The sequence below is a fragment of the Manis pentadactyla genome, chromosome 6 (genome assembly GCF_030020395.1).
Source record: "Manis pentadactyla isolate mManPen7 chromosome 6, mManPen7.hap1, whole genome shotgun sequence".
Lineage (NCBI taxonomy): Eukaryota > Metazoa > Chordata > Mammalia > Pholidota > Manidae > Manis > Manis pentadactyla.
In genome coordinates this window covers 10146173-10158875 of record NC_080024.1, presented here as the reverse complement: position 1 = coordinate 10158875, position 12703 = coordinate 10146173, and the positions used below count along the sequence as shown (strand labels likewise).

The 12703-nt window shown below is 41.6% G+C and overlaps 1 protein-coding gene across 7 annotated transcripts in view; it reads right to left on the bottom strand.

The window, feature by feature from the left end:
- SPHKAP (SPHK1 interactor, AKAP domain containing) overlaps positions 1-10162 on the bottom strand; it is a 151146-nt gene extending 140984 nt beyond the window's left edge. For 3 of the 7 annotated variants that reach the window (XM_057503479.1, XM_057503478.1, XM_057503480.1), the window contains exon 1: positions 9674-10162. In XM_057503479.1, the coding sequence (XP_057359462.1) occupies positions 9674-10147 (474 nt within the window). In that variant the 5' untranslated portion in view covers positions 10148-10162. Of the gene's footprint in view, positions 1-9313; positions 9487-9673 lie in introns of those variants that run through there. The other 4 variants (XM_036913055.2, XM_036913081.2, XM_036913064.2 and 1 more) reach the window with 3 other exon arrangements.
- Between the last annotated feature and the right edge of the window lie 2541 nt (positions 10163-12703).

The window sequence follows — 12703 nt, the reverse complement described above, 5'->3', positions numbered from 1 at the left end:
GTATTATGGTTAAGAACAGAAGAGATATTCAGGTAATAAACTCCTACACAGTTGAACTTTGAATTTGTTTCTGAGATTTCTGGCAGCCAAAGTGAAATGGAGACATAAGCAGTTATATAGATATTATATTTCTTAAGAAAAAGGAAAGAAGGTATTTTGACATGAGTGATATTCATGTTTGGTTGTAACAAAAAATCCTAGGAGCTTCTCACTATGTTTTGGAGATTTTTATTACTATAATTTTAAACAAATTCAGTGCACTGATAAGTATCAGAATCAGAAGTTCTGGGTTTTATTCTTGGTGCTATCTCTAAGTATTTGTTTGATTTTAGTTATTCATTTAACTTTTGACTTCTGTTTCTTTATCTGTAAAGGAAAGGAGTTGCTTAGGCAAGGTGACATTTACCAAGGTCTTCTGTGGCTCTAATAATCTCATGTTCAATGGGTTGCCATTTCTCCAGCACAGACAGAAAGGCACTTGATATTTCAACAGGCATATTTTATAGGTAAGTTTCTCATTAGGGATAAATTGGTTTAAGCTAGGAGTCATCTGCCAATCATGTCAAATGCTGCTGAAAATCAAATAAGAGAACTGATCAGTTTGGTTAGCCTGAGAGAGGCCACTTAGGAAATAAAAAGAGAAGCTAGAATCAAAGTGTGCTGGTTACTTATTTCCTAGCCTAATTCCCTCCATTCACAGTCCCAACTGCCTCCAAGGTTATAATCAAGAAGGGCAGGAACATAGTATTACTCTATCCCAAAATTTTGAAGTGTCAGGAGAGAGTGTCTGTCTGCTCAGTAATTGTTGCCCAGTGATGGACTCTCCAATCTCCTCCCCTCGTGCTGACAAGTTACGAAATCAGTGTTTTGCCAATCACTGTGCAGCCTCAGAAACAACTAATGTGGGGTCTGGGGGTCTAATGTCATTGTCTGTCATGAAAATTGTGTGAGGTTAAAATAACTTAGAAAATTCCTAAGAAGCTTGTAAATTATGGCATGTTGGATTGTGAAAAAATATTTTAATGTTTTTTATGTGTGTGTGTGTACTACACATACATGTATTATATGTAATAGAAAACACAAGTTGAATATAAGCTAACCATATTTTTAATAACAATTAAGAGAGAGAGAAATGAAAGAAGGAAAATGAACATGTATCACTGAATGTGCATGGGTTAAATGTGTGTATGGTGTACCATTATATCCCTAAATAGCATCAGATGTATGAGACTGAAATCAGCAATGGGTGAATTGGTATTAGGCTGAGTGTGACTCCCAGTTCACACTTCACATCCACAGAGGGAGAGACCTGCAGGCCACAGTACTTACTGTTAATATCTGGAGCTGGTCCACAGAACCTGCCTCCTGTTTGCTTCAGCAGTTGGACAGAGTGAATTCCATTCCTCCCTTTCTCCAACCCAATCCTCAAATCATTACATTGAGGAAAACACTGTTAGTGATGAGGATCTTTGGAAGTCTAGAGAATTATGTGTGATCCCTTGGAAACCTTCACGAGACAGTCAACAGCTTATCAGACCACCTACCATTTCAACCCTGAAGGCAGCAAGTTCAGGCACAATGGGCTAGGTTATACAGCCGCAGGAAACAACTCTAAAAGCCCAGAGGATTAAAATCACAAAGGTCTATTTCTTGCTCACACCACATGTCCATGGTGGGTTGGCTGAGGTTCTGCTTCAAGCTGTGCTCATCCTGAAACTCAGGTTGGTTGAGCAGTGATGATGTGAAATTTGTTCTTCGCCACAGCAAAAAGCAGGAGAAATAAATTAAATCACACCTGGTCTCTTTCACAGTTCTTCTTGGAAGAGGTACTTGTCCCTTCTGCATACTCTATATTGGTCCAAGAAAGTCAGGTGGCCATACCTTGTAACAAGGAGATGAGCAGGTGCAATCCTATCCTACGCTTATGAACACAGTGGGAAATACTTGCTCAGTAGTGCTCATAACCATTGCAACACACAGCTGTGCCAAAGAGTAAATTCTGCAGATTTCCAGGTCCTCTCTGATCTGGCCTATGTTCTCAAATAAACTTCAGGAATTGGGCAGTTGTTCTAGCTCAGCTACACAGAATGACACATAACACAGTGGAGGAACAAATAGTCTTGCCACTCTTCCCCTTTATTTAAGAAAGATGGCAGGTGGGCATTCCTGGTAGAATCTCAAGTGCCATAGGAGTGCCAGCATGATGAATTTTTTTTGTTAAATTAATTCCTGTGGCAGACAGAATAATGGGCCTCAAGGATGTCCATGTTTAAGTCCCCAGAACCAGTGAATATGTTGTTAGATGGCAAAGTAGAACTAAGGTTCGATATGAAATTAAGGCTATTAATTAGCTGACCTTGATATAGGGAGATTATCCTGGATTATGTAGATGGATCAAAAGTCAGAGTGATGTCATATAAGGAGGACTCAGCCCACCGTTGCTGGCTTTGAAGACTTAGGATGTATGTCTGGAGGCAAGGAATGCAAGTAGCCTCCGGAAGTTGGAAAAGCAAGGAAACAGATTATCCCCAAAGCCTGCAGAAGAGAATGCAGTCCTGCCAACACACCCTTCTCAGACTTCTCACATATGGAATTGTAAGATAATACATTCGCATTGTTCTAAGCCACTAAATTTGCTGCAATTTGTTAAAGCAAAATAGAAATACAATTCCTTTTTTTAAACTAACTTGTACTTCTAAAACCATGGCTACTCTCAGAAGTGGTTAACTAGTTCCATAATTTGGCCACATAATATGTATTTTAAAAGTGAAAGGAATATAAAGAAGTACATTGGCCCACATGTCTTTTTTTAAAAGAAAATTCTCTCAAACCATATGTCCAAATACATCACATCTATCTCAAGCAGAAATGTGGCTTGATGTGCAGGAGAGATTTCAGTGCCTGGATTCTTAGACTTCTTTGGGAACAGATACAAACATTTTAATTCATGTTTTAACTCCATTAACTGTCACACCCTATGTTTCCATTGCTTTCTTATGATTGTGTTAAATCTCTTATAGCAACCACCTGTCTTCACAGCTGTTTTTGATTCAGAGACCGTATTTTCAGAGACTGAATCAAAAGACAACCATAAAAAGGTGGCATGTTAAAATTACATACCAAACTTGCCAAGGGCAAGAACCATTTCTTACCATCATTTATATATGCTTCATTAACTTTCTTGGAACAGGAGGTCAAGATGTCTGAAATAAATGAATTCATGTGGTGTGCAAAAGTATCTCAGAGGCTCCCAGACAGGGAATGTACATGCATTAGGAAATAGAGAGGGACAGTGAAGTAATCTGAGAGCATAGAACTGGAGTTTGAAAACCAGAGTTCAAGTTCTGAGTGTAACACAATAACTGAGTAATCTTGGACAAGTCATTTCACCTCCCTAAGTCTAAATCTCTTCGTTCTTAAAATGTAAGTAAAATAATACTACTGACTTCCACTTTTTCCTTGGGGAAACTACTACCCACAAAGATATCTTGCCTTCAATAAAGAAATTATAAGTCATACAATAAGGAAAAAAAAAAACGACTTCCAAGGAATAACACAACCAATAGAACCAGACTCAGCTATGCACAGATGTTGAAACTATCTGGCAAGGAAATCAAAATAATGATTATTTAATGTTTCAGATGGGAAAGGTAGACAGCATGCAAACTCACATGGGTAGTTTCTGCAGAGAATTAGAACTGTAAGAAAAATAAAATGGAAACACTAGAAATGCAAAACACTAACTAGATTAAGAATGCCTTTAACAAATTCTTCAGTAGAATCAACTCAACTGAGAAAACAATCAATGAACTTGAAGCAGGTGAATGAATACAAGTCACCTAAACAGGCACAAAAGGGAAAAAGAATGAAGAAACAACAAAAGCAATCAGAAGAAAGCATCAAAGCACTATACCCTAATATATGTGCAACTGCAATTCTATGAGGAAAAGAGAATGAGAACAGAGTAAGAAAGGTAGAAAGAAATCATGATTTAATTTTTTTCAAAATTAATAACATACCAATCCACAGATCCAAAAATCTCAGAGATAAATACACCCCACACACACTGCCCTTGGCATGTCACATTCAAACTGCTTTAAACAAAAAAACAAAATGAAAATTTTAAAGGTAGGAGGGAAAAAGATACGTGACATAGAAAGGAGCAAAAATAAGAATGAAAGCAGCTTCCTGGCAGAAACCATACAAGCCAAAAGACAAAGGAGTGACATCTTTAAAACAATGCAAGAAAAAAAAAGCATTTAAACCCCAAAACTCTATATTCATAAAACATAAATACATAGAAAATAGCTAGTTAGTCAATTTTAATATAGACTTTTGAGAATCATAATAAATGTGAATGGTCTAAATACCAATTAAAAGAAAGAGATTATCAGATGGGATAAAAAGTAAGATACAAACCCTTTTTACAAGAAACAATGTTAAGTATGAAGACTTAGATAGGTGGGAAAAGGTCAACCCAGAGAAAGCTGGAGGAGCTATGCTAACATAAGAAGTAGACTTCATGTCTGAGTCATGTGGGCTATTCACCAGCATTGACTTTAAAAATCTATCATGAAACAGTCATATTTAGAGGAGTTAATATATTAAGTATGATAGTCAGCAATAGCTAAAGGCTCACTGTCCTTGTACTTCACAGGTGCTATCTCAATCCTTACAACAATCTTTTCAGATGTTTGAAGTGCCTGTATTATTCACACTTTCCAGATGAAAAAAATAAGTCATAGAGTGAATAAGCATTTTGCCCAGAGTACATAACAAATAGCTATTAAGTGGTAGAACCAGGATATTAATCACTGTGCTGTATTCTTTACAAAAGAGTAAGCTTTTATTATGCCTTCTATGACCTTACACTGGTCTTCCTATGTGAGGACATTAAAAATAAACCAACTCATTCTCTAAGCTGTGCTTTCTTTTAGATGGGTGGGTGTTGCTTCAGTTCTTTTGAATGCCTTGACTTCACCTGTTCCTTTCAAGAAAATGAAATGTTCATCCATATCCTACCCAACTGAAAGTCCCTGCTACAAAAAGGCTGTGACATTATGAAATGTCAGAAGCCAAAGGGCTGTAGAAGGTCAGTATACTTTGGGTATGATGCTATTATGGCCAGAAGGAGACAGAGGAGCCAACAGGTCAAGCAACTTGCCCACAGCAGTTAATTTCAAAACAGGACTAAACACCAGGTCACCTAGAATCAAATACAGCACTTTTTCCTCTTCCTCTCTACGAGTCGTGGTGGCTGTAATGCTCACACACAGAGTCAAACTCCATGGAAAGGAATAGTACTAGACAAAGGCAGCCCCTTGTGAATGGGATGAGTTCTAATAATTCATTTACAAACTGATTATTTGGTAGCAGATGCATATTTTACTAAAGGAACTACATGGATGGAGATCAAGGGCCCCTAAAAGTGTCAGTATGTGAAAAAAAGCATTAATGGTGGGCTTCGAGACTACTTATAATGTTTCTGTGGGAAACTGCCTTCAGAGTCCCCATCTCTTCTCCAGATGCCTATCACCCTGCAGCGTCCTGGGCACCAGGACTTGCTAATTCCCAGTTTTTTTCTCTATAAGAAACAGCACTTCCTGGACAGTGTTTTCCAAAGAATTATATTTTGGGGGATGTGGCCGCGGTGCTGTTCTTGGAGGGAGCAGGCCTTCTAGGATAGAGAATGATCTTAAGCTTATACTTGAGACAGTATCTGATATTTGTACCTAAACTGCAATTTATTAAGAGTGATGGGTTTTTTTCTTTCCTGGAAGAGTTTTTAATAAATAGGACACAGAAATGTAAATATACTCCTTTTGTATGAATTGAAAACAGATAATTTTTCAATAAAACTCAATGGTGGAAGACCTTGGTCTAGTTTGCAATATTAGCATGCCTGCTCCATTTAAAAAAGAAATCAATTTTTTCCCCCTAGAACAAACTTTCTTAGAGACAAAACCTTGAGATTCTTTAGCATGGGCATTAGTAAAATGTTAAAGTTAGGTTAACTTTAGTTAAAGTTAGGTTCGGTTAGGAAGTCTAAATCAAAATACTTTATTTTTCAAAAGTTCATCTTTAATGATTTTCTTATTCAAAGTCACATATAAAACCCTTCTTATTGAACTAGAATCTAGTAAGCCAAATAAAACAAAAATAACAACAAAAAATACAGGATAAAAAGGGCAAGTGACTTCAGGTTCAAGCTTACATATGGTAAAGGTGACAAATCATTTGTTTGCAAAAATGACATTTTCAGAATTTGTTGGTTTTAAAAGATGATTTTGCTTTTTGAGGCTGCCCCCATCTGTTCTAATGATATCAGTATTTGTCCAAATTGTGCATCAGAATCTCTTTTTTTTCCTCTACATTTGAAATGAAGTATGAATTTTTCAATCAAGACAAGAAAGAAAACTGAACCTGAAGCCCGAAGAACTTGGTGGATGACCTAACTCTGCTAACATACTATTGTATGGATTTTTAAATCTAATTATTTTCTTCATTTAATTTCCTTTTGCTTCAAATTTTTCACCTAGGAAGTGGAAATAATTATATTTGTCATAATTTGAACTCACAGGGAGGTGATGGTCAAATAATTGAATATATGGAAGAACACTTGATAAAATATGAATCTTACTACAGAAATGCCAGCTACCAATATAAAAGAAATCGACTTCCCTTCTATAACTGCACTATAGCAATAGAACACACTGGAGTCTCTTTTATTTTCATAATAAATACCTAGCTGTGTGACCTTAGCAAATCAAACTTTTTGAAAAACAGATGAATAAAAAACCTCTACCGAAACTTCTAGATCTAAATTTATTTTTTCCTTTCTTTTTTTTCCCCTTGAGCTGGACTGTTAGTCAGACACCCTTGGTTCTGGGTCTATCATGAAACTAACACGGGAACATTTCATCCCTCCAGAGCTCAGCTTTCTTATTGGAGACACCTTCTGGCTTTGGTAACCAGTGATTTTAAGAAATCTGTAATGTAATCCACATAACTCATTGTACATCCAAAAATGAGAATATTCATTGTAAAAACCAACTGGAGCTTTCACAGAGGTAAGATGATACAGTATAACTCAAAGAACCATAAACAATTCCTTTTTAAAAAATCACACTGAGAAGTTTCTAAAGTATGTGATACAATTTTGAGATCAATCTTCACAGAATATTGCCTCATTAAAGTTTTAGTCACATCTTTGATTCATTGAAAATTTTAAAATGTAGAAGGCAACACAAAAAGTTCTATAATTAACTTGATATATTATTAAATCATTTTGTTTTCTCTGTCCAATTAATTGTTCAGCAGAATGTCTTGAATTGCTTTAGAGTTTATAAGAGAAATAGTGATAAAAACACCAACTTAATTTTAAAGATATTGAAAATGTTTAGATGTAGACAACAGAAACATCGATAGCAATGTGATTTTTCCTGATTATTGCTATTTTCTTTAAAAAGCTAGTGTTGTGTATCAGTCATCAATTCTTTAAATTTGAAATTTTGTGGACAAGTGCTATGACTGATCTAATATTTCTACACACCATTTTTTAATTCTAGTTTCCTTTTTGCATATCAACACCTATGGCTTCCAATTAAATATTATAGAAAGGAAATTATGTTTCCTGTATTCAATGAAATAAAGGATCAAATTAACTCATCTATTCAAGTTAATTTTTTATATGAGTAAGGATGCTAATAAAACAGCTGAATTACTATACTGATTCATGTATATGTGATGTGCCTTGGTGAATAAACAGTAATATTCAAATGGTTTCATTTGCTGCAGCAGATATTAAACCTGTATTAACATGTTCATAGGGTACTACAAAGATACAGGGCGATATCATTGCAATTGGTTTGGTTTTTATATGGTCATCTTACAGTACTGCAATAGAAATAACTTTAAGGAATTATTGGCATTTCTAATATTTTAGAAAAGTCCCAGCTTTTGAGTAGGAATATAACCCTGATTCAGGCATAGCAATATTGATCTGCAAAAGTGGATTTAAAGCAAACAATCTCTTATCAAAAGTGTCTCTATTGGAGTATGGAAATCACAGTTTACGATGTCAATTCTAATGGTCTTAGGGAGCAGAATGGATGATGTAGAAAGTGACCACCCCCCCAGTTTGCCAGATTTTCAAAATGCCTAACACTTTTACCCAAAGATCTGTGGCAATATATACATGTGTGTGCGTGTGTGTGTGTGTGTGTGTGTGTGTTTAAAAAAAAATCTTCCTGAGGTTCTTTTGCCCTTTTCATGCATTAGGGCAGAGTGGAAAGGCTCAGTAGTGGTTTGACCCAATTTGGGCCCCGGGTTAGAGAGTTTTCACTTGAGAGAAGTTCAGGCCATGCATAGGAGCCGCCTCGGGCCCTTCCAGAGCCCTTTGCTACCCCCACAGCGAAGGGATGCTTAAGGAGGAAGTGCCCGTGGACTTGGGAAAGCTGTTTCTTTTCTGAATATAAATATTTCAAGTCTCTAGATGGCAGCATTTAACGCGTTTGAAAAGCAGTGTCGTCCTCTGCCACCCTCACCTTGCTCCTTAGCAATCCAGTGTCAGCTACCTGTGTGCCCTGGCCTGGGGATGGGGTTTTGCTGCTCTCCAAGAATGTGAGCTTAAAATGTTGATCCCAGTGCCTGATCTCCTTGGCTCCGAGCTGCCTAGATGCTTGCCTGGGGAAAAGGGGAGATAAGGGATGAAGATGATCAGCACTAAGCCCCCTGCCTCTTACTGAGATGGGCTGTGCGCGCGGCAGTGAGACACCTTCTCCCAATCTCAGGCGCAGCACAAAGAGCGCCAATAGCAGCCACCTGCCCAGCGCGGGGAGCACACCCAGCGCTACAGCCTCAATTTACTCTGAGGCTTTGTGGGGAGAACAGGAAATCTGTGTCTCAAATTAGCAAAGGACTGAGTCTGCAGGAGAACGGAACACGGGCAAAGGGAGAGACGGGAAAACACGTTGCTCTCACTCGGCAGTCTAGGTGGCGTCCGCGACCCACCCCGCGAGGGACCCCGGGGCAGGGTGGGGTCAGGGGGCGCACGCGACTGGAGAGATCTCCGAGGAGCTAGCAGACGGGACGGGGACGTAGGGGCAGCCGGGGCGGGGGGGACTGGGGCCGACCGGGGTCTTTCCTGCCTGGGGTCACGGCCGGGCGCGGTCTATACGGGGTGAGGGGCCATCCTCCCTTCTACTTCTCCACCTCGCTTTCCACCCCAGCAGCCGCGACCCTCGCCCAGGACCAGATGGACTGGAAGGGGGTACTTTGCCTCGGTCCTGCGCCCGCCTATTTTCATGCCTACCTTGGAAGCGGGCTCCCCACAAGGCGCGGGACCTCCGCAGGCTGCCTCCGCCGCCAGCGCGGCTGCGGGCTCCCGCCGGCAGCGAGACCCCGGGCCCGGCCCCAGAGGCGGGCACCGCTGTGCCCACCGGAGCGGCTCCGGCGCGCGGGCGGCGTCCGGCCTCGCGCTCCTCGGGCGGCGGACAGGGACCGCGATCTCCCAGGACCCCCCGCGCCCGGACTCATTCCCAGCGCAGGTTCCTCCGCCTCCTCGGCGGGAGCCCGGCTCGGACCCAGGCGCCCGCGGCAAGTTCGGGAGCGACGCTGAGCGCACCACGGAGTTCCAGGGGCCCTGGGCTGGGCGACGGGAAGCGGGTCTTACCTCGGCACAGAGAGCAGCGAGTTGCAGGTCATCGTCTGCCGGCGCGCGGGGAAGGCAGGCGGGAATTGGGGCCGCGGACAGCACGCCTGACGTGAGCGGACCGGGGTCCGAGAACTCAGCGCCCGGCGGGCGCGCGGACCGAGGCGCGCAGGTGGGGCGCCGCGGGCTGCGGGAGCCACGCCCCTCCCCGGCGGGGAAGCGCTGCGCGCGGCCCCCACCCCCCGGCGCCCCCCCTCTGGTCTCAGCGGGGCGCTTGGCTAAAGCTCCGGCCGCAGTGCCCGGCTCCTGCCCTCCCCCGCGGCAGCCCGGCTCGCTTGCTAGCGGCTCCCAAGCTTTCCCTGCCGCTCCTGGCACCCAGCTGGGGTAAATCCGACCGAATTTCTCTCTCCCCGCCCTTCCCTTTCGTCTCCTCCCTTCCTTCTCTCTTGGGCACAGCAGGTCTGAGCCCTGAAGTTGTTCACCACTTTCCCACATTAACGCTCTATTCTAGCAATGCCCGCATCCCCACTGGTCGCGGACCATTCCCGTGGCTGCCTGTCTGGATTTGATTTTTTTGCTGGTTCGTCTTCTACCATGTCATGGTTGATCACTCAGCCAATGCTCTGGGCCCTCCCAACTATTTTTCTCCCCTTTACTTGGACTTTCCTTCCTGTTTTTTTTTTTTTTTTTTGAGAGGGCATCTCTCATATTTATTGATCAAAATGGTTGTTAACAACAATAAAGTTCTGTATAGGGGACTCAATGCACAGTCATTAATCAACCCCAAGCCTATATCTCAACAGTCTCCAATCTTCTGAAGCATAACGAACAAGTTCTTACATGGTGAACAGTGCAAGGGCAGTCATCACAGAAACTTTCGGTTTTGATCACACATCATGAACTATAAACAATCAAGTCAGATATGATTATTCATTTGATTTTTATACTTGATTTATATGTGAATCCCACATTTCTCCCTTATTTATTATTATTTTTTAAAATAAAATGCTGAAGTGGTAGGTAGATGCAAGATAAAGGTAGGAAACATAATTTAGTCCTGTAAGAGGGCAAATGTAGATGATCAGGTGTGTGCCTGTAGACTAAGTATTAATCCAAGCTAGACAAGGGCAACAAAACATCGACGGATGCAGAAGATTTCTCTCAAAACAGAGGGGGTGAGGTTCTAAGCCTCACCTCTGTTGATCGCCAATTTCTCACCTGATGGCCCCCCTGCGACTGTGCCTGTCTTAGGTTGTTCCTCCCTAACATAGTAATTCCATAGAGGAATCTTACCCGTCTCTGGTTAACCAGCCATCTTCTGGGGCCATACAGGGAAATGTAAAGTTGGTAAGTGAGAGAGAAGCAATATTCTTTGAAAAGGTTAGCTTTTTACTTCTTTGCAGATTTATGCCCTGTGGCTTCTATGCCCAGCATTTGTCTTGAGGTATCTTTACCACTTGGAAGAATTATGATACCCGGTAATTTTCAGTATGAGGCACGAATTCTACTCTTTCCTGTTTTTGATTTTCACATTTCGTCATCTAACATTTTGCTTAACTGGGACTGACTCATTCCTGGCCTGTTAGAAGCCTGTGTGCACATGGAGGTCACAAGACCTACAACAGTGGTGACCCATCAGAGGCCGGCATCCAGGCCCTGGAAGGAAGGGCTGTCGCAAATCCCTAAGTGCCTGCTTCAGTATCTCCTTGAGCAAAAATGACAGTTGTTTTAAGAAAGACATTGGCAGTAGCAAATGATTAGCAGATGTGGTTCTGTTGACTCTGATCCTTTCTCATTAAAAAATTAAAAAAAGAATTTTTTTCAGAAGGAAACCATAGAACTTGCACAGATGGGAAGAGAGAGTACCTGTGCTTTGCCCTGTTCCTCATGGTAAGCACAACTAAAAACTGGAGATTTTAAAACAAACATAAGCGGACAAAAAAGTAGACAAAAGAAGGCAGACAATCTGGGGCTTTGGGAACTCAAGGAATAACATGGTGGAGAGTTCCTGGATTTTCTTTTTGCCTTCTGTATCCCAGACATGGAACTGAAGAAGCTGGCAAGTCATTGACAAATGGGGGTTACTTTGCCTTGGTCATGTGTCCACCTGTTTTCATCCCGGGAAAGCTCTGCTCTCTAGCCACAGGACCAGGAAAGTGGCAGCCTAGCAAGACGAAAATGTGTAGACAGTAATGGCTCCACACTGGCACAACACCAAAGAAAAATCCTGTGACTCTACCCCATCCATAGCATCAAAGACCAAGTGGAGAACATAGATTCTACTATTTCTAGGCACCAAGGAGGCACCCAAACCCCCCAGTCCAGGTGGTATCAGAGAAGCTGAGCACTGAGCCGAAGTTCCCATCCCTGTCAGGCAGAAGCAGCTGCCTCCGTGCCTTGGTATCGTGGAACGTGGACATTCGTTCAGCAGAGTAGGAACAAGGCCCCCTTCCATTCTTCCCTGGGGGAGTGTAAGAGGAAGTAGAGCAGAGAGTCAGAACTTCCACCACTGCCCAGAAGTGATGAGGCCTTATGGAACACAATAACTAGGCACTCCGTCCACTGAGGAACATGGACTTCCATCCATATCCGGTAGTAAGGACGATATCCTTCTTCCTAAGTGTCAAAGGAAGTCAAGAGGAGAACCCAGACTTCTATCCCCACCCGGCAGTAAGGACACAGCACCCCCTGCCCCTCGCCATGCAGGAGCAACAGCAACAGAAACCAACAAAAACAAAAGTTTAAATGAGATTCAGAGTCTCCCAACATAATACCCAAAATGTTCAGGCTTTGGTAGGAAATTACTTATCATTCGAAGAACCAGGAAGATTTCAAACTGAATGGGAAAAAAAATAAATAGATTCTAACACTGAGATGACAGAGACATTACAATTACCTGACAAAGATTTTAAAGTAGCCGTAATAAAAATGCTTCAGTGAACAATTATAACCACACTTGAAACAAATGAAAATTAGAAAGTCAGCAAAAAAAAAATCTTCAGCAAGTAAATACAATGTATAAAGAAAAAACAAATGGAAAGATTAGAACTT